General features: G+C 35.5%; 1 protein-coding gene across 4 annotated transcripts in view; it reads left to right on the top strand.

Annotated features, from left to right (window-relative positions):
• STK31 (serine/threonine kinase 31) overlaps window positions 1-21022 on the top strand; it is a 100651-nt gene that overhangs the window by 11130 nt on the left and 68499 nt on the right. For all 4 annotated transcript variants that reach the window (XM_008580464.1, XM_008580461.1, XM_008580462.1 and 1 more), the window contains 5 exons: window positions 335-433; window positions 7192-7266; window positions 8736-8894; window positions 12936-13294; window positions 14332-14506. In XM_008580464.1, the coding sequence (XP_008578686.1) occupies window positions 335-433; window positions 7192-7266; window positions 8736-8894; window positions 12936-13294; window positions 14332-14506 (867 nt within the window). The remainder of the gene's footprint in view (window positions 1-334; window positions 434-7191; window positions 7267-8735; window positions 8895-12935; window positions 13295-14331; window positions 14507-21022) is intronic.

Below are 21022 nucleotides of genomic sequence, written 5' to 3'. Positions count from 1 at the left end.
AGAAATTAAAACTACTAATGGCATTCAAATGAATCAAATGATTATTTCAAGAAGCAAGTAGTAAAATTTGGTTGGGGTTAGAGTGAGATGTAGGCATGGAGAAGAGTAAATAGAGATATGTGAAGGCAGGTCAGGATGAAGATGTGCTCATATATACTCTTTTGTTTTCTGCAACTTTGGATTTTTGCCATATAAGCAAAATAAGCTTATAAGAATTCGATTTAATTTTTAGTGCTCCAAAATCTTTTAAGTATCATGATTAGTAGAAGCCTCAATTATATAACACTATCAAATAATATTTTACTGAATCTTATACTATATCTGTTCTTTCTAGAATATCAGTAGAAATGAGGATATTATGAAGATTGCTTCCTCACTGTCTGAAGTTTGTCCCCATGCTAATTCAGTTTCTGGAAATCTTGATCCAAAGAAGGTAAGTCATATTCTTGGATATAATTACTTCATCCCTTTTGTTAGCTTTCCTTGTGTCTTAGATTTTATGGTTTTTGGAATTTTTGGTATATTTGAAAAGAAGGTGCAGATTTTTATAATTTGTATATACTGTAGTTATAGTAAAATTATATACTCAGAAATACTTATAGACTGAATATTATTTAGCCTTAAAAAGGAAAGAAATTCTGACATAAGCTACAAAATGGATGAGTCTTGAGAACATCATGCTAAGTAAAATAAGTCAGTCAAAAAAGACAAATAGTGAATGACTTCACTTATATGATATACTTAGAGTAATCAAAATCATAGAGATAGAAAGTAGAATGGTGGTTACCAGGGACTAGGGGGAAGAGAAGAGAGGAGGTGGAGAGTTGTTTAGTGGGTATAGAGTTTCAGTTTTACACGAAGAAAGAGTTGTGGAGATAGATGGTGGTGATGGTTGCAAAACAATATGAATGTGCTTAATGCCACTGAAATGTACACTTAAAAATGGTTAAGACAGTAAGTTTTATGTTATGTGTATCTTATCACAATAAAAAGTTAGAAAATAATAGAATTAAGAGCTACAGTATTCTAGCCAAAAAACAAAAACAAAGAAAACCTATGGACTATCTGCTATGCACCAGGCACTGTAGAAAGCATTGATTGTGCACTGGTGAGCAAAATAGTTAGAATCCTTGCCTTTGACAATGACTCACAAAAAATTTGTAAGAGACACCTTTATGGAGAACAATTTGGCTCTTTTTTTTTCTTTTTTTGTTGAGATATAACTTGCATACGGTAAAGTATATATCTCTTAAGATATTAAGTATACAACTTGATGAACTTTTACATATGTGTATGGATCCGTGTAACTACCACCCAGTGATCAAGATATGGTTCCATCATCCTAGAAAATTCCTTGGGCCTCTTACCCAATTCTTAGTTATTAGTCCCCTTAATTGTTAGTTATTAAAAGAGATAACCATCATGCTGACTTCTATAACCATGGCTTCATTTGCCTGTTATATCATACAGTGTGTACTTAATTGTATGTGTCTGGCTTCTTTTGTTCAGCATAATTTATGAGATTCATCCATATTGTTGTGTATATTAGTGTATTGGTAGTTTGTTCTTTTTCAAACTATGCAGTATTTCATTGTATAAATATAACACAGTTTATCTGTTCTTCTTTGATGGGTATTTGGATTGTTTGTAGTTTTGGTCTACTATGAATGAGACTGCTATGAAATCCTTATACTGTACGAGTCTTGTCTTGATGTATTAATTCATTTCTTTTGCACATATACTTTGAAGTAGAATGGTTAGGTTATAGTCTAGGTATGGTTCATTTTAGTAGATACTGCCAAACAGTTTTGCAAAAGCGTTGAACGAATTTATATACTTACCAGCAATATATGAGAGTTCCAGTTCCTCCATATCCTCACCAACCTGTTGTGTTGTCAGTCTTTCTAAATTCTGGTTGGTGTGTAATGTTATCTCATGGTTTTAATTTATTTCCCCAATGGGTACTGAGGTTAAGCATATTTTAGTATTCTTATTAGCCATTTGGGTATTCTGTTTAGTGACATGCCTTTTCAAATCTTTTCTCCATTTTTTACATTTGGTTATTTGTCTTGATCAATGTATAGAACACTATATATATTCTTGGTATGAGTCCTTTGTTTTATATATGTATTGCTGATGTCTTCTCCTAGTCTATGGCTTATCTACTCACTTTCTTGATATCACTTGAAGTCTAATTTTTAAATTTTTTCTTTTTCAGTATGTGCTTTCTGTTTCCTATTTAAGACATCTTTTCTTACCCCAAGGTCACGAGTATATTCTCTTGTGTGTGCGTCTGTGTGTACGTGTGTGTGTGTCTGTGTTTTCTCTAGAAGCTTTTATCTTTTGCATGTAGGGCTTTTGTTACCTCCAGTAAATTTTTGGTTGTGTTGTGAAGTGGAAGTCAAATTTAGTTTTTATTTTATATGGATATCCAATTATGTCAGCACAATTTATTGAAAAGACCATCTTTTATTTATTGGATTGTACTGGTATCTGCATTTTTTTTTTTCCTTTTTTGTCTATTTTACTGACCGGCAACGGGATCGCAACCCTCGGTGTTGCGCCCGCACTGCGCTCAGCCAGTGAGTGGAACCGGTCTCCACATAGGATCCGAACCCTCGGCGGGAGCGCCGCTGCGCTCCCAAGCGGCGCACTCTCCAGTGCGCCACCGGGCCGGCCCGGCATCTGTATTTTAAATCAAGTGACTATATGAATTTTAACCATCTTTTTCAAAATAATAGATGCCTATAATCTTAGGTGCATCAGTTTCTCTGCCAAGAATTTACCCTTTAGACATTTCGATAAGTACATAAAGATATTTGTACAAAACTATTCAGTGCAGCATTATTTTTTTAAATATATATGTTCAAATGTATAACATTTATTTACTGTGAAGTCAATGAAAACAGGCTGCTTCAAACACAAAAATGTCAGATGAGGAGGTTATAGATTATAGCTCCTGTGTTACATTAGACTTGGTATCAAAGTTATGTCTGTTTTTATTACAGTACCATATTGAGACAATTCAGATTTGCAGTGGTAAGTTGTAAATAACAGTAGTTTAAACAACTCTCCTTGCCATGTCAGGAAACTCTTCAGTTGAATCTACCTATAGTGGGGAAAAAAAATCCCTAATTATTGTCACCACAACTCACATAAATATAGGCATTTGAAACTTTATTTTAAAAATTAGTTTATTTTTAATTGGAACATAATTGATTGCACATACCTGTGGGGTACAGCATTGAACTTCAACACCTGTGTGCAACATATGACACCCCCCATCCGAATCAGGACAACTACTATGTCATTATTACACAATGCAGTCATTCTCTGTGCCCCTTTACCAGTTTTTCACTACCCCCTCTGCCACTCCCTTTCCCACCTTTGGTGGCCTCAATCCCATTCTCTCCTTTTGAAAGTTCAGTGAATTATTGTGATTATTGTTTCTCTTTCTTTCTTTCTTTTTGTTTATTTTTTTCAGCTTCCACTTATGAATGAGGACATGTGGTATTTCTCTTTTTGTGCCTGGCTTATTTCACTTAACATAATTTTCTCTAAGTTCATCCATATTGCTGCAAATGGCAGAATTTCATTCCTTTTTAGGGCAGAGTAGTATTCCATTGTGCATATATACCACAGTTTCCTTATCCAGTCATCCTTTGATGGACATTGAGGTTGGTTCCAACTCTTAGCTATTATAAATAGAACTACGATAAACATGTGAGTGCAGGTATCCCTTTGATGTGATGATTTCCATTCCTTTGGTATACACCCAGCAGTGGGATTGCTGTATGATATGGCAGATCAATCTGTAGTTGTTTGAGGAACCTCCATACTATTTTCCATAATGATCAATGCAGCATTATTTGTAATAGGCAAAACTAAATGTCCTCCAATGTGTTGCAATAGTAGTAGTAATAAAAATAGTATTTATTTCCTTTGTGAGGCAGTATTCTAAACACTTTGCATGTACTAATTCATTTAATCCTCACAGCAGCCCTATGAGGTAGGTGTTATTATTTTATTTTATTTTTTGGAAATTGAGGCACAGCCAGATAACTTTATGAAAGTCGCTAGCTCGTTAATGGTGGGTCAGGTGTTCAGACCCATAGAGCCCACCTCCTTAACTGTAACCCTGTATTGTAATTAACAAGTTGTTGTAGATCATTATATTGGAATTCTAAGTTATCATTTTGGGGGGTTGGTACTAGGGTGAGGCAAGCAAAAAATTTAAGGAGGCACTCATGTTTACACTTGTGTAAGTGCAGGGTTGGTATCTGAGAATGAGTACCTGCATAAATTTTGTGCCCGGGGTGCTTAGCTTGCCTTAACTTACTCCAGGCTCTGGTTATTTAAATGAGGGAGGTTGCTATGGGTTTTGTCTTCCCACAATTTATTTGTTGAAATCTTAACCTCCAAGTTTATGGTATTAAGAGGCGGAGCCTTTGGGAGGTGATTAGGTCATAAAGGCAGAGCCCTCATGAATGGAATTAGTGCCTTTACAAAATAGAAGAGGCCCCAGGGAGTTTGTTTGTTTGTTGAGGACACATGAAGCAGCTAGAAGGTGCTACGGATAAGGAATGGGCTCTCATCAGACACTGAATCTGCCAGCGCCTTGATCTTGGACTTTCCAACCTTCAGAACTGTGAGAAATAAATGTTTGTTATTTATAAGATGCCCAGTCTAAAGTATTTTGTTATAGCAGCCTAAACAGACGTAAGACCAAGGTAGATCTCTATATTCTGTTGTGGAATAAGGTGCAGAATATTGTGTATAAAATGAGCCCATATGTATAAATAAAATACAAGGCATAAACATATATCACAGTGTGTATGTGAAATTAGTGTAAATGTAAAATTACTTTATGGAGGCACATGTTGGAGAGTGGTGGGAAGGAAATCTTACTCTTTACCTTTTTTGATATGCTTTGATTTTCTTTTTAATAATGTACCTCTATTAATTTTGGTTTAAAATAAATAAAATCCCAATGGCATATATAAAAATACATAAGAAAAAGAAATTTAGGAGGAAGGAAAGAATGTAGCTTGGAGATAAGCATCAGATGGATAAGGTAAGGCAATTTATAAAGTTTTTAGGTTGTTTTTGGCATTCTTGTAGTCTCTATGTTTAATATTGTTAAAAATTAATTAAGACATATTCCCCTTTCCTCTCTTGAATGCAAAATAAGTTACTTGCATTGCCAAAACTTCAAACTAGTTTCAATAATAGGCATTGATTATAGATTATTACTCACCCTCCTCTGATTATCCATAAATGGGTTATATTTTGTAGATTTTCCTTAGTGATCTGAGTGGTTTTCTACTTCCCATCATTTAGGCAAGTCTTATGCTATGATTGGTGGAGTTGTGGGAGAAGGTTGGGCCCAGGCACAATAGGAGTGAATTTATAGTTCTGACTATCTTCTAAAGACAAATAAGTCTATTTGGGATAAACTTGTGTGTTATAGTGGTGGTTGTGATTATTCATACTAACAGAGCTAAGAATTTTAGATTCCTCAGCTTGGTTGGGTCCTAGCTCTCTTTCTGGATACAAATATCCCCAACCCTGTAACTGGGCTGCAATCATGTACCATTTCTGTCACTTGCCTTATACCAAATTGTTAGTTAACCATGTTGGTATACCATTACAAAGCTTTAATCAAAGATAATGTAATTTTTTGCAGAGTTTGAAATTGGAATAGGACTGTTGATTATCAGCTATTTTACTACTAAATCTGTTTTGCTTACTAAAAAATGAAGTAAGATGGTCGGGAGAGGGTACCATGCCATTAATACTCTCCCTTGCCCTCCAGTTGTTCAATATTAGCTTAGAGAACCAGAGTGAAGTACTAATTGAACATACTTATCTTTTGTAGCCTTTGATTAGTTAGATATCCATTTGTGTGTCTGAATTGATTTGTACTTTGTTGTTTGGGAGAATTTAGGTTTCACTCTGTGTATTACTTTTGCTTTAAAATAAATCTGTGAATTTGTCTGAGCTCAGAATGATACATTTTAAATTAAATTTTGTATTTCATAACTTAGAGCAGTGTTCTTCAGCCTTTTTTTCCCCCCACTATTCCCTCCTAAGAAGCATGTTTAGACTTGTGTTTTCCTGAATGGGCCTTCTCCTCCCAAGATATTTTAATAATCAGAGATATACTGTACATACATTTATGTTGTCTGGTAGGGTTGAACTTTGGAATGCTATAAACCATTATAATATCTAAGATTCCCCTGTCCCTGCCTCTCAAGAACCACTTTTCATCCTCTTGGGGACGATATTGTTCCAATTGAGAATGTACAATTTAAAGTGGTCATCAACCCGAAATGATTTTGTATCCATCCACTCTCACCCTCAGGAGACATTTGGCAGTGTTTGGAGACATTTTTGGTTGTCACAGCTGGAAGTGGTGTTACTGGCCTATCTAGTGGGTAGAGGCCAGGGGGTATGCTGATAAAAATCCTGCAATGCACAGGACAGAGGCCACCCCTCTCCCTCAGACAAAGAATCACCCAGTCCCCAAATGTCAGGAGTGCCGATGCTGAGAAAATATTTGAAAGTATATAAATTTTTCTCTTTGCCCTTTTATTAAACATAATTAAACTGTAATATAAATTTAAAATAAATGAAAACTTATTAAAGATATTATCTAATTTAATTTTATCTTGTTAGTAGCACTAACGTCCCTATATATAAAATAAGTATGAAATCTTTGTTGGTTTGTAAGAAGTATGGATTCCAAGATAGTTCAGAATGTAGTTAAGTAGCATGTACTTGGAATGTTTATGTTTAAAAACAAATTGTACCATTTATATCAAAAGACATTGAAACAGTTTGATTTTACGTTTTTGATGCTGTGCCTTTTTTTTTTTTTTTCTAGTTTTCTGTTTTTTATTTTTTTAGCCCCCTGCCTCCCTTTTGTTGGAGGGAGGTAGAATGACATAATGCACTGTGAGGTTAGAAGTTTGAATCGTGGCTTTGCTGCTGACTAGCTTATGACTTTGGGCACATAGTGGTGAAAATAAAATACCTGCTTCATGGGTTATTGTGAGAATTAAGTAAGTTATATGTAAAGTGCTTATTGACATGTAATAAGTGCTTATTAAATGCTAACTTTTATTTTGATATACTTAGCTTTACTTCATTAAAATGCCAAATAATTTTGCCTTCTTTTTCTCTTTGTAGATTTATGGTGGATTATTTTCTGAAGATAAGTGTTGGTACAGATGCAAAGTACAGAAAATCATCAACGATGAAAAGGCAAGAAATAAGCGTTAAAGTTTTTTTCCCTTAAGGAGTACTTATTCTGGTTTCAAAATTTGATGCTTATTTACCCTTAATTGTTTATTCGTAGGATTAATAGGATCAGGTGAAAATCCTATTAAATCATTAAATCAACTTTTAAATTGATTAAAACATACATTTTTCTCCTGGTGAAAATACAAAAAATTAATTTCTTAAAAACAGATAAAATTCAAGAATGCTTTTATGAATGTAAATTGTTACATGATCATCCCAAATTGTTCAAGAATAGATTATATAATCTGTGGATAATTTTTGGTTACGAGTTGGTTCTTTGTATCTCAGTTCTTAGTAATTACGTTTGGTTCTTGCTAATGGTTAACTTTTAAAAGTTCATTCTATTAAGATTGATGAGTAGGAAGAGAACATTTGATTGATCCTGAAGTTAGGTGTGTCTTTTACTTAGTTGATGTGAATATTGCTAATAATAAACATTGGCTTGCCACTTTATCATGCCTGGGTTAATGTGATGAATTTTCTTGGTGTTGAGCTATTTTATTTTTTGTACTGTGAACTTGCATAAGATTTTTAAGGGGATTTGGGTAGATGGGATTCTGAATAGCTGTTCAGTGGCAATTGCACATTGCAGGCATTGTAAAAGCATCTCTTAGGCTTTCCTTTAGTGTTTTTTTCTGCTTTCTGGATGTAAAATATTTTATAATATTTATGTTTTGTGAATATTTTTCTTTGCATAAGAAGTTGATAAGATGAAACAATTTGATTAGTGCTCTGAACACGCTGTTTGTTTTTCTAAAAATCTCGATATTTATTACTGTCATAGATAATGGTTTATCTCTGTGAAATAGACCTTTCTAATAGACCTTTTCCCAATAATTTGATAACTGGAGATGATATTTTGCATTTGCTTTTTGGTTGGCTTTAGCTAAATTGAGGGACAAGATGACATTTGAACTTGTAATAAACTTTTTTTAAAAAAACTTTTTAAACAGATATAGAGCTGGAGGTAAGGGTGAATTTGATTAGTTTCTGAGGTCTAGCTTGAGTAGTTTTAATTTTATCAAAGGAAGTTTGATAACTTTGCCTTTCTTTTCAGATTTTGTTTCTAACTTGAATTTAATAGTGTTAATTAATCTTAATATTAGGAGATCTAGGAGAGGGCCATAAGCTCCATAGACTAATGTTTATTTAAAATATCAATTGTTTTTTTTTTTTAAAGGCCAAAATGAGAAATGGTACTATTGGAATTTAACTAGTACCACATGTAGAAATCACTGTGATTTCATGGACTGTGGATTTTCTTTATTTTGAGGGTATTACTAGAGCTCTGTTTCTGAATGCATTTTGTCAATTTGTGGTAAAATGCTGTCTTCATTTACAGATAATTAGCAGAAAGCAGCAAATTGGTGGTTTCTTTGAAGATATTTAATTTAGGTCTAGAGAAATTAGTATTTGTCTATTTTTTCCAGTGTCTGGTGAGATACATTGACTATGGAAATACCGAAATTCTAAATCGATCTGATATAGTTGAAATTCCTTTGGAGCTGCAATTTTCTAGTGTTGCCAAGAAGTATAGACTTTGGGGACTACAAATTCCTTTTGGCCAGGAAGTTACCCAATTTGATCAGGCAAGTCACAGATTTTAAGTATTTTTCTTAATGAAAGTAAAACTATGTGCTTAAAGCAAAATGTGTGTGCAGTAGTTAAATCTCAGTAACTTTGTTTAATATAAAAGACTATATAAACTAGTTAAAAATGGAAATTATAAAATAATTCAAAAGCAGTTACAAAATATATTTGTGCTCATCTGCGCTAGGTAAACATTCTTGAACAGTTGAGTGATATATGCTTGTATACTGAATAAATGTACATAGTTTCATCTGATGTGAGGCTTTAAAAGGATAATATGATCGAGAAAATAATGAATACAGTTATTCTGTTATAATTTGTTTTTGAGAAACTATTTATTAAATAGAAGTGATTTTTAACCTAACTGGTCATGAATATTTCAAATTTGAAATTGGGATTTTTTTTTTTTTTTTTTAAAAGATGACCGGTAAGGGGATCTTAACCCTTGACTTGGTGTTGTCAGCACCACGCTCACCCAGTGAGCTAACCGGCCATCCCTATATGGGATCCGAACCCGTGGCCTTAGTGTTATCAGCACTGCACTCTACCGAGTGAGCCACGGGCCGGCCCCTGAAATTGGGATTTTAATTAATCAGATTTTCTCATTTTGGCAGAGGCTCATACTATTTGATATATAATGGCAGTTATGTTCTGCTAATCTGGATTCTAATTTATTTTCATTTCCATTGGATTTTGGGTTAGTAACCTAATTCTGGAAGACATCTGATAATTTCAGAGGTAGTCTTGCAGGAATCTTACCTCCTTTTAAATATACTGTCCAGTAATGATGATTCTTTTGGTAAATGGTAATGCTGGTGAGAGATACTACAATGCAAAGTAATCAGGTTTGTAATTGTTTTATTTAGTAGCTCAAGTGACTTATGGGAAAAATGATTTAATCAGTGTTATAAGGAATAGTAGGAAAAATTTGGAAATCTTGTATTTGCCTCTTTTTTGTTTGTTTGAGAATCTTGTAGGTGTGTAGATATTATTGTAAAATTACACTCTATGTTTTTGGTTTAAAGTCTAAAGTTTATTACATTCTTCTTTAATATAAGTGTTTTGACTAAGGTAGAGGCTTGTTTTAAATTTCCTGCATGCCTAGAACCCTATAATCTTAAATTTATATACCTTGATATTTATCTGCTCCCCCCTTATTTTACAAATAAGGAAATTGTGGTCTAAAACAATTAAATGACTTATTTAAAGTCATAAAGCTAATTCTGGCAGAGCTAGGGCTAGAACTAAAGTCCATTCCTATTTTCATGGTAAGACAGTATGCAGATTTATGTTCTTTGAAACAAACATGAATCAAGGGAAAAAAAGGAATTTTTTAAAGTTAGTTTTGGACCTGAAGGAGTAAACCTCAGTTGAGAATGTTTTTGTTTGCTGCTTAGTTTAGTAAAAAGATCATTGATTAGAATTCAGCCAATTGGCAAACTGAAAGTTTTGTGGAAATAGTTATTCTTGAATATCTCTGCTTAGAGAGCCCATGTTTAGTCATTAATTCTCAGCTCAAGGCTGAAATATAACCTGCTATATGAAGTCTTTGCTATACCCACCATCCATTCCCCTGCAGCTGTTTTAGTCACTCAGGATATAAGGCATGTAGAATTGTATTTTTTTCCTTTCCCACATGATAGTTCAGTAGAGATGAAGATTTTATTCATTTTTCTACACCTAATCTCTGCCTGTGAGGTGTTAGAAGAGTATCAAATTTATCTAGCATTTTAATAACTGGATGAATAGAAGGGATTGGGTAAAAACAAAAGCAAATGAAAAAAGGTGTCCTGGGCACTTTCAGAAGGTGTCCTGGGCACTGAAATACCTCAACACTTTTTTTTTTTTTTTTAACACAAATCTTTTTGGAAAGAGCAAACTTTTGTAAAGTTACACAACTATATATATCAGTTGTCGAGTAAGGCAAATCATAACTAAAGCCAAAATGTTTCATTATTGTCAGGGCTAGGGCTCAGACCCTTCAAACCCACTGTACAGACTGGGTCACCAGACCCCTCACATGCCAGGCTGGGTTTACCCGTCCCCTCACGTGCCGGTCCATGTTAAGGTAACTAGGAAAGATCCTGGGAGCCATTGGCAGACGACATGAGCTCAGTCCTCAACAATGGCAGCAACAGCTTACAGGTCCAGCAGCTTTACAGGTCTGGCGGTGGCAGCGGCCTCTTGGAGGGTCCCCGGGGCCCTGGCAGCAAGTTTGCAGCAACAGCCTCCAGCAGCAGAAGTGGCCTCCCCATGGCCCCCGCCCAGGGCATCTTCGGGATGGGGAGCCACATTTTTTAACCAACACTTTTACAGACATGATACAGCACAGTTGAAACTGATAGAATGGTGGTTATAAATTACTGAAGATCAAAGATTAAATTATTCCTATATGCCTTTGTTACTTTAAAAATTATATGTAGAATCAGGGAATGAGAACTAGAGATTAGTATTTGGGTTTAATGATTTAAAGGTCTTTTAGCCTATTTTCTAATGTGTACAGACGAGGTAAAATAAAGTGGAAAGCAAATGATACTTTCTTGTTTGGAAAACAGAATGAAATATATCTTAGAAAAGTGACATTAATTTTTTTTAATGATTCTGTATTCTTTGTGTTCTAAACCAATGACCAGATTTATTTAAAAGGTAAAATTTATACCTTTGTAAATACCTAAATATGTTTTAAAAGTCATGTATACACCTATCTCCAGCTCACAAGATTTAATGGAAAATAACATCAAATTTCTCGTGATAAAAATTAAATGTTTGACATTTTCAAAAGAATATATAGCATATAGGTCTATAATAACGTAAGTATTAAAACAACCACACATCATTTACCTTGTCATTCTTTTTGTTAGAGATGAGGAGAACTCAGATTTTATTTCAAGTTCAGGATTCTGTCTTTGTGGCTATATAGGATTCAGAGAGAATCTGGTTGAACAAGATTTTACTAATTGTTATTTATAGTATAGAGTGTAGATCAGGAAAGGAACTTAGAGAAATTCGAGAAGATAAGAGTAATTAGATCATATCAAAGTAATTTTTAGAAATTACGGACAGTCTCCAACTTACAATTTTTCAGCTATATGATGGGTTTATCAGGACGTAACCCCATTGTAAGTTGGGCATCTGGATGTAAGATTATTTGACTTAATGAATTTTTGACTTTACAGTGGATTTATTGGGTTATTAAATGGTGTTTTTGACTTATGATGGGTTTATTGGAATGTAACCCCTATTGTAAGTCAAGGAGCATCTTTGTACAGTTTTCTGGAGGAGTAGACAAATTCTTATTTAAATTAAGTCTGAAGATATCTTCCAATCCCAAATATGTTTTAATCTGCTGTGAATGGGTATTCAATAATTAAAAGTTAGCAGGCACCTAATTTCTCATTGGCTTCTCATGTGCCAGTTGTAACTCCCTTAAACAAAATTATATTTTAGAGAGTTTGGAATATAGGAATAACATATCACATTTCATAATTTCAGTTGATTTAAAAAAAAAATTTGTTGATGTTTTGTGCTTTGAGTTTCTGGGGTTTTTTTTTTTTTTTTGCTCTTGCTTTTGTCTTACTTTAAAACCAGAGTTCCTGGCCCTGCCTTTAAAACTATTTTTAAGTTTTGTTGAAATTTGGTACCTTTTTTAGATACCAGAAATTCATTTTTATGTGCTATAGTTCCTCAGGACACTGTTATATTTAGTTGGGGCCAAAATAGTCAGCACAGTCTGTTGGATTAAAAAATTCATTCTAGGATATTGAATTAGTATACAGTTTAAAATTTATAAATATGGCTGCATATGGTAGATATTATCTCTAATTTTGGAAAGAAAGATTTTAGCAAGTGTGTAATTGAAATACATTCATATACACACAGAAGCATATTTGTATATAGCCAACAACAAGGTAAGACCACTTATATAGAGGTTATATAATGAAGAAATATGATGTTTGGAAAAAATGGGTAGAAACAACGTAAGTGAAGAGAAACATGTTAGTGTAGCTGGTTTATGTCTTCATCTTTCCTATCTTTCTTAGGGCAGAATCTTTTTGGGGACCTTGATTTTTGAAAAGGAAATAAAAATGAGAATTAAAGCAACCTATCAAGATGGAACAGTTATTGCTCAAGCTGAGTATGGCAGTGTGGATATAGGGGAAGAGGTGGCTAAGAAAGGATTTGCTGAAAAATGCAAAGCCACTTCCAGTACTAACATCTTTGAGGAAAAGAAGTTGGATCCTGGTCAGCTTGCTCTGAAGAACCTCAAAAGCCCCATTCCCTTGTGGGGGCATAGATCAAACCAAGCAACCTTCAGCAGGCCAAAAGGGCGCTTTAGTGGGATGTCTACTCTTGACTTGAAGAATGAAAATGATGCAGGAAGTCATATGACATTTCCAAAGTAAGGCTGTGATGGGGTTTTTAGTTTTAACTAATTTCTAATTCAAGGTAGAGGCTCTTGTCATACTAGAATACATGGGCACTTCAAAAAATTTGTAGAAAAATGGAATTAAAAGGTAATATGAATCTTTCCATGAACTTTTTGAAGACCCCTGGTAGAAGTTAAGGCTTATGTTTCTGGAATCCTTAACTATATGTCAGTGATTTTGAGGGATGATGCTAATTATTTCTATTTTTCTCAAATATGTATTCCTCTTTGCTTTAGCATAAATATTTTCATTAGAAGCCATTTTGAAAGCAAAATCATTCCTGAATTGTTTAAAGTTCACATACCAACTTTTCATGCTAATACCTCTTTTGAATGCATTTGTCAGAAATCTACCTCTAAATCCAAATTATTCAGGCAAAACCAGAATTTCAAATAAGATTTGTAATTTTCTCTGTGGCTTTAAGAATATTTTAGTGAGTTTCTTTTTTAACAAGAGAGAGGCTGTTCTTCCTCTGAAAACTTGTGATAGAATTTGATTATTCCAAAAGGAGTTCACTCTTTAGATAATTTTGAACTATTAAAGCAGAAAGCCATATTTGATATTTATATGTATCAAATCATTCTTCTATATTGTGATCCAAGTCATGATGCCATGCCTTGGGTGATGTAGCTGTTTCTTGGAATCTTATCAGAGCTTTAGGAACTAAACTGTCAGATAGGGTAGAGGGTCACTGGGAGGAGAGATTGGAAAAAACTGATATAGAAATCCCTTTTACTTTGTTTTCTGGAGTTAATAGGGCTTTCAAGAAGTTGAAATATATTTTCTTTGGGAGTTGGAGGCGTTTTTTAAGTATGACTTTGGTTATAAAATCGAGTCTGCATTAAATTATTTTTTAATGTTGGACTAGGTAAAGATTTTAGATTAGTTTCCAAAGTTAACTTTAAGGCATATTATGGATAAAAAGCCCAAGATAATTTAGTTTAGATCTGTGATCTCTGTCAGCCTTATACAGTTTGTTTTTTAAAATGAATGAATTTGTTTTTAATAGGGAAAGTTTGGCTGTTAGTGACTTCCATTTAGGGTCTGATGTCAGCCTGGCAAAAATTAAGCAGGACCAGAAACTGATTGAAGAAAATGAAAAGCTTAAAACAGAGAAGGAAGTTATTCTTGAAAATTATAAGGCATTAGAACTGAAAGTAGAACACACTGTCCAGGAGCTGCAGGTATGTTTAATGGCTTAAGGTAAAGAACTGGGAAATCTGTGTACTTATCTGCTTGCTTGCATGCATTCATTGATTCATCTATATCTCTGTACATCCATCTATCTGTCTATTTGTCTGTCATTTCCTTGCCCTTCCCTTTTCTTCCACTCTCATTCTCTCCTTATATTTATTTACAGATGAATTTTTTTCTTTCACTCCAAACTAATCTTTAGATTTCATTGTATGTTTGAAAGATTAATAATTTCTCATTTCATTTCCTTTTATGTTGTCTTAAAAACTTTTGGCTATGGAAATTTTCAAGCATTCCAAAAGGAGAGGGAATTGAATAATTAATGCTCATGTGCTCATCATCCAGTTTTTACAATTACTAAACACATGGCCAATCTTTTTTTAAATCTGGATCTCTTGGTTCATGTTTTTTTTAATACATTGTGATGATCTCTGTCTTCTAATTGGTTTTCGAGATGAGTTAACATTTAATGTAATCATATGTTTAGATTTAGGTCTGCCATTTTATTATTTGTATTGTTTTTCTTTCTTTTTTTTTTTTTTTGTCTTTTTTCCATGTCCGGCAACGGATCGCAACCCTCAGTGTTGCCCCCGTACCGGACCGGGGACCGGCAACGGGATTGCAACCCTCGGTGTTGCTCCCACACCTCGCTCAGCCAGTGAGTGGGAACCGGTCTGTATATGGGATCTGAACCCTCGGGCGGGAGCGCCGCCATGCTTCCCAAGCGGCGCACTATCCAGTGCGCCACCGGGCCGGCCCCTGTATTGTTTTTCTTTGTGCTTTTTGTTCTTTCTCCTTTTCTGCTTTCTTTTGAGTTATTTGAACATTACTTTAATACTTAATTTTAATTTATCTATTATTTTTGACTCTTTTTGTTATATTTTTCAGTGATTGCTCAAAGATTATAATATACATACAAGCATTTAAAAAAATTTAATGTTTGCTTGTACATATTTATGGGGTACAGTGTGTTGTTTCAATAGATGCATATACTGCATATTCACTTGGAGTAGATAGCATAGTCTTTTATTTATTTATTTAATTTTAAAATTGTATATATATATATTTAATTTTATTAATATTTTTACATTCTACGATGTTGTGGAGCAGTTGGGAGGGAGAGGGAGAGGGAAAATGGGAAGGAAATGGGATGGAAGAAGGAGGAAGGAGGCGGGGTGGGATTGAGGCCTGTGGCACTCCCCACATTCCCACAGGGGAGACTGGGGGGCTTCCAGTGGTGGCTTGGTTATTGCTGGGCTGGATGCAGATGTCAAGGGGGTATGGCAATAGCCCTTGTCCCCCACCACTCCAGCTCAGGAACAAGGGGCCCTTCTTGCTGAGGCTTGCCGGTTGTCATAGGGCTGGTTGAGTATGGGGAGGGGCATGGTTGAGACCCTTGGCCCCCTGCCACCCCAGCTCAGGAGAGCCTGGGTCGCGTCCTCTAGTGGCTCGGTGGTTGTCACTGGAGTGGTTGCACTTGTCAGGGGGCTGTGGCCGAGGCCCCCATCCTCGGGACTGGTTGCGGGTGTTGGGGGGCATGGCTGAGGCCTCCAACCCTCTCCCCTTCCTGGCTTGGTAGCCCAGGGGACTTCTGGTCCTTCTTGGTGTTATAGGTGTTCTTTGGTGAAATGAGACCTTTACTAGTTATCAAACTCTGTCTCTGGTTGTGGGTACTTTGTTTTTTCTTTCAGATCTGTGTTGGATTATTTGCTGTTCCCACCACTTAAACTCTGCACTGGAACTAATTTGTTGTCCTTTGCTTGCTTCTAAGATGGGGTAACTTCCTGTGGGGACCAGTACTTGAGCTGTGTTTGGGCTAAATTGCTGCTCTACTGCTGATTCCCTAGGGAAGGCTTTTTGTGCAGCTCAGGTTTTAATAGCTTGCTTTATAGGTACTTCTGGATCTGGTGAAGTCTGATGTACCTGGGTTGTATAGAAACACTGGTCTGTGCCTGAATCTTTTCATCAAATTGCACCCTTTGCAATTCTGTATTCCTGACCAGTCTCCTCTGAGTGGTCCTGCACTGATTGGGGGCAGATCAGCTGTCCTTGCTATGCCCCAGCATTCTCCCTGTGGGCCCATCTCCCCCACCGCCCGTGCTCGAAACACACTTTCCATGGGATGGGCCGTGCGCTGGTCCCTTGTGATGACTCACCAGCCTCTGAGTAGCTCCCTTTTTTCAGTTGTTGTGGCTCCTCGGTCCTTTGTGGGTCTATGGGAATCTTGGTGGTGGTACTGCTGGCCTGGGGGCCACCAAGGCCCTCTTCTCCCCTGCCGCCTCCAAGCAACTTCATCCGAAAGGCACGGCTGTGGCTTTTTGCCGGCTCCTGCTCCATGCACTTAGCAGCTCTAGCCTTAAAGCAGCCGTGGCATGAAACAGTCGGAGCAGTTTTTTCTTTCTCTCATCGGGGCTTCTCCCACCTTCATGCACTCTGTAGGTCTCTCCTCCTCTTCCCCTGAGCTCGTGGCCCCAGCTTGGCTGTTGTTGCTTTTTTATAGTTGTAAATTGGTTGATTGTGGGAGAGAGTGACACTGGGGACCTTCTATTCTGCCATCTTGACCAGAAGCCCAGATAGCATAGTCTTGTATATGTTAATCCACCTCTTTCCTTCCCCCCATCATCCCTCGCCTATAAGCCTTTCTCTGGTAACCATTATTCTATTCTTTACTTCTATGAGAACCATTTTTTTTTTTAGATTCCAGGTAACAGTGAGATCATGTGTTGTTTGTCTTTCTCTGGCTGGCTTACTTCACTCATCATAAGGGTCTCCAATTCCATCCATGTTGCTGCAAATAACAAGATTTTATTTTTTAAAAATAGTTCAATAGTATTCCATTGTGAATATATACCACAGTTTTTAATCCATTCATCCGTTGATGGGCATTTAGGTTGATTCCATCTCTTGGCTATTGTGAATAGTGTTGTGATAAACATGGGAGTGCAGGTGTCTTTTTGATATATTGATTTCATTTCCTTTGGGTATATACCCAGTAGTGGGATAGCTGGGTTGTGAGGTAGATCTACTTCTATTTCTCTGAGGAACCTCTATAATGTTTCCCACTGTACCAACTTACGTTCTCACAAACAGTGGAGGAGAGTTCCTTTTTCTCTTCATCTTCACCAGCATTTGTTATTTTTCTGTCTTGTTGATGATAGCCATTCTGATTGGAGTGAGATGATATATCCTTGTGGTTTTAATTTGCATTTCTCTAATTATTTTTTTATTTTTATTTTTTGTCTTTTGTCTTTTTCCGTGTCCGGCAACGGATCGCAACCCTCAGTGTTGCCCTCATACCGGACCGGGGACCGGCAACGGGACCGCAACCCTTGGTGTTGCTCCCGCGCCTCGCTCAGCCAGTGAGCGGGAACCGGTCTGCATGTGGGATCCGAACCCTCGGGCGGGAGCGCCGCCGCGCTTCCCAAGCGGCGCACTTATCCAGTGCGCCACCGGGCCGGCCCTGCATTTCTCTAATTATTAGTGATTTTGAACATTTTTTTGGGTAGTTTTGTGGCATAAAAGTGTTTTAAAAAATGTGATTAGGTATTGAATTTTAGCAAATGCTTTTTGTACATCTGTTGAGATTTTCTTTTTTATTTTATTAAATCTGATGAATTCATGTTGATTTACAAATTTTAAATCTGCCATATATATTCCTAGGATGTTAGAGTTATGTTGGCCTTATGCAATGAGTTATGTAGTGTTCCTTCTCTTTCTGTCTTCTTAAAGATTTTAAGATTGGCATCATTCCTTTCGTAAATGTTTATTAGAATCACAAAGTTATTCAGGCCTGTATAGTTTTCTTTGAGGGAAGGTTTTTAACTACAAATTTAATTTCTCTAACATATGCTATTTAGGTTATTTCTTCTTGAATTAAATTTGGTAATTTTTGTCTTTAAGGAATTTGTACAGTTTATGTAGTTTGTCAGATTAATTGGCATGAAATTTTTCATAGTATCTCCTTACTATTCTTTTAATGTCTCTAGTCTCTGTAATGATGTACCTGTACCTTTTTTCTATTACTAATGTTGGTCATCTGTGTTTTTTGTTATTTTTTTCCTGACCAATTTTGCTAATGTTTATCAAATTCATTAATGTTTTCAGAGAAATAATTTTTGGCTTTGATTTTTTTCTTTATTGCTTGTATCTTTTCTATTTTATTGATTTCTTTATGATTTTCTTCTTTCTGTTTTTAAGTTTAAAAATAGAATCTCTTCTAGATTCTTTAGATGATCATATCATTAAAATTTTTTTTAAGTGTAACATACGCTTAATTTTTTTTTATGCTTTACATTTTTTAAAAGACTTTTTTTGGAGCAGTTTATGCAAAATTGAGAGGAAGGTACAGAGGTATCCTGTAGACTTCCTGCCCCTGCACATACATAGCCTTCCCCATTATCAACATCTCCCACCAGAATGGTACATTTGTTACAGCTGATAGACTTACTTTGACACACCATTGTCATTGCACAAATGTATAATAACATCTATCTGCCGTGGTAGTGTCATCTAGAGTATTTTCAGTGCTCTAAAAATCCTCTGTGCTCCATCTATCTATTCATCCCTCCTTCCCCCTAAACCCTTGGCACCACTGATAGTTTCATTGTCTCCATAGTTTTGCCTGTTTTTAGAATGTCATACAGTTGGAATCATGCAGTATGTAGCCTTTTATAGTTGGCCTCTTTTACTTAGTGCTATGCATGTTAATTTCCACCATGTCTTTTTGTAGCTTTATAGCTTATTTCTTTTTAGTACTAAACAATCTTCTGTTGTTTGGATGTATCACAGTTTATTTGTCCTTCACCTGCTGAAGTACATCTTGGTTACGTCCAGGTTTTGGCAGTTGTGAATAAAGCTACCGTAAACATCCCACGTGCAGATTTTTGTGTGGCATAAGTTTTCAGTTCCTCTGGCTGTATACCAAGGAGTGGAATCTCTAGATCGTGTGTTGTGGTAAGAGTATATTTAGCCGTGTAAGAAACTGCCCAACTGTCTTCCATAGTGGTTGTACCATTTTGCATTCCCACCAGCAATAATCCTTGCTAGTATTTGGTATTGTCAGTATTCAGGATTTTGGCCATTCTAATAGGTGTGTAGTGATATTTCTGTTTTAATTTGGGTTTCCCAGGTGACACATGATGTGGAATGTCTTTTCATATGTATATTTGCCTCTGTATATCTTCCTTGGTGAGATGTCAAGGTCTTTGGTCCATTTTTAAATCAGGTCTTTTCTGTTCTTATTGTTGAGTTTTAGGAATTCTTTATATATTTTGGATAATAGTCCTTTGTCTGATATGTCTTTTGCAAATATTCTGTCTATGGCTTTTCTTTTTTTCTGTTTAGAAGATGTTTATTGATCATATACAAAATAAAGAAAACCTTATATGTCACAAACATACACTATGTACAGCAATAAATACCAGGGGGCCCAGGCCAGTGTCACCCCTCCTGGACAATAATTTATAAATAAAAACTGCACAGGGCAGGAGTGGGGCACCATATGGCTTGTCTTTTCATTCTCTTAACAGTCTTTCACAGAGCAGAAATTTAAACTTTTAATGAAGTCCGTCTTATTTATACTTTCTTTCATGGGTTGTACCTTTGGTGCTATATGTAAAAAGTCATCCCTAAACCCAAGGTTATGTAGATTTTCTCCTATGTTACCTTCTGGGAGTTTCATAGTTTTGTGTTTCACATTTAGGTTGGTGATTCATTTTGAGTTAATTTTTTTAAACGGTGTAAGGAGTTTATCTAGATTTGTTTTTTTGCATGTGGATGTGCAGTTCTAGCACCATTTGTTCAGAAGACTGTCTTCTCTCCATTGTATTTGCTCCTTTGTCAAGGATCAGATGACTGTATTTATGTGGGTCTGTTTTTGGGCTTTCTATTCTGTTTCATTGATCTGTTCATCTCTTCTTTTACCAGTACCACACTGTCTTGATTACTGTAGCTTTGTAGTATGTCTTGAAGTTTGGTAGTGTCAGTCCTCCAACTTCATTGCTTTTGTTTTATATTGTGTTGGCTGTTCTGAGTCTTATACCTGTCCATATAAATTTTAGACTTATTTTGTCAATATCTACAAAATAACTTGCTGGGATTTTGATGGGGATTGCATTGAATTTATAGGTCAAGTTGGGAAGAACTGACATCTTCACAATATTGAGTCTTCTCATCCATGAACATTTATTAAGTTCCACTTATTTATTTAGTCTCCATTTATTTAATTATTCAATTTCTTTCATCTGTTTTGTAGTTTTTCTCATACAGATCATATACATATTTTGTTAGAGTTATACTTAAGTATTTCAAAATTGACTTGTTCATTGCTGGTATATAGAAAAACAATTGATTTTTTGTGTTAACCTTGTATCCTCCAATTCTGCTTATTATTAATAAGGGTTTTTTTTTGTAGATTTTTTTTTCAATTTCCTGCAAAGACAATCATGTCATCTGTGAGCAAAGGCAGTTTTATTTCTTCCTTCCTAATATGTATATCCTTTATTTCC

Source organism: Galeopterus variegatus, unplaced genomic scaffold (assembly GCF_000696425.1).
Source record: "Galeopterus variegatus unplaced genomic scaffold, G_variegatus-3.0.2 Scaffold2105, whole genome shotgun sequence".
NCBI lineage: Eukaryota > Metazoa > Chordata > Mammalia > Dermoptera > Cynocephalidae > Galeopterus > Galeopterus variegatus.
The sequence above is the reverse complement of the archived record's forward strand: the minus strand, read 5'-3'. Positions and strand labels throughout refer to the sequence as shown.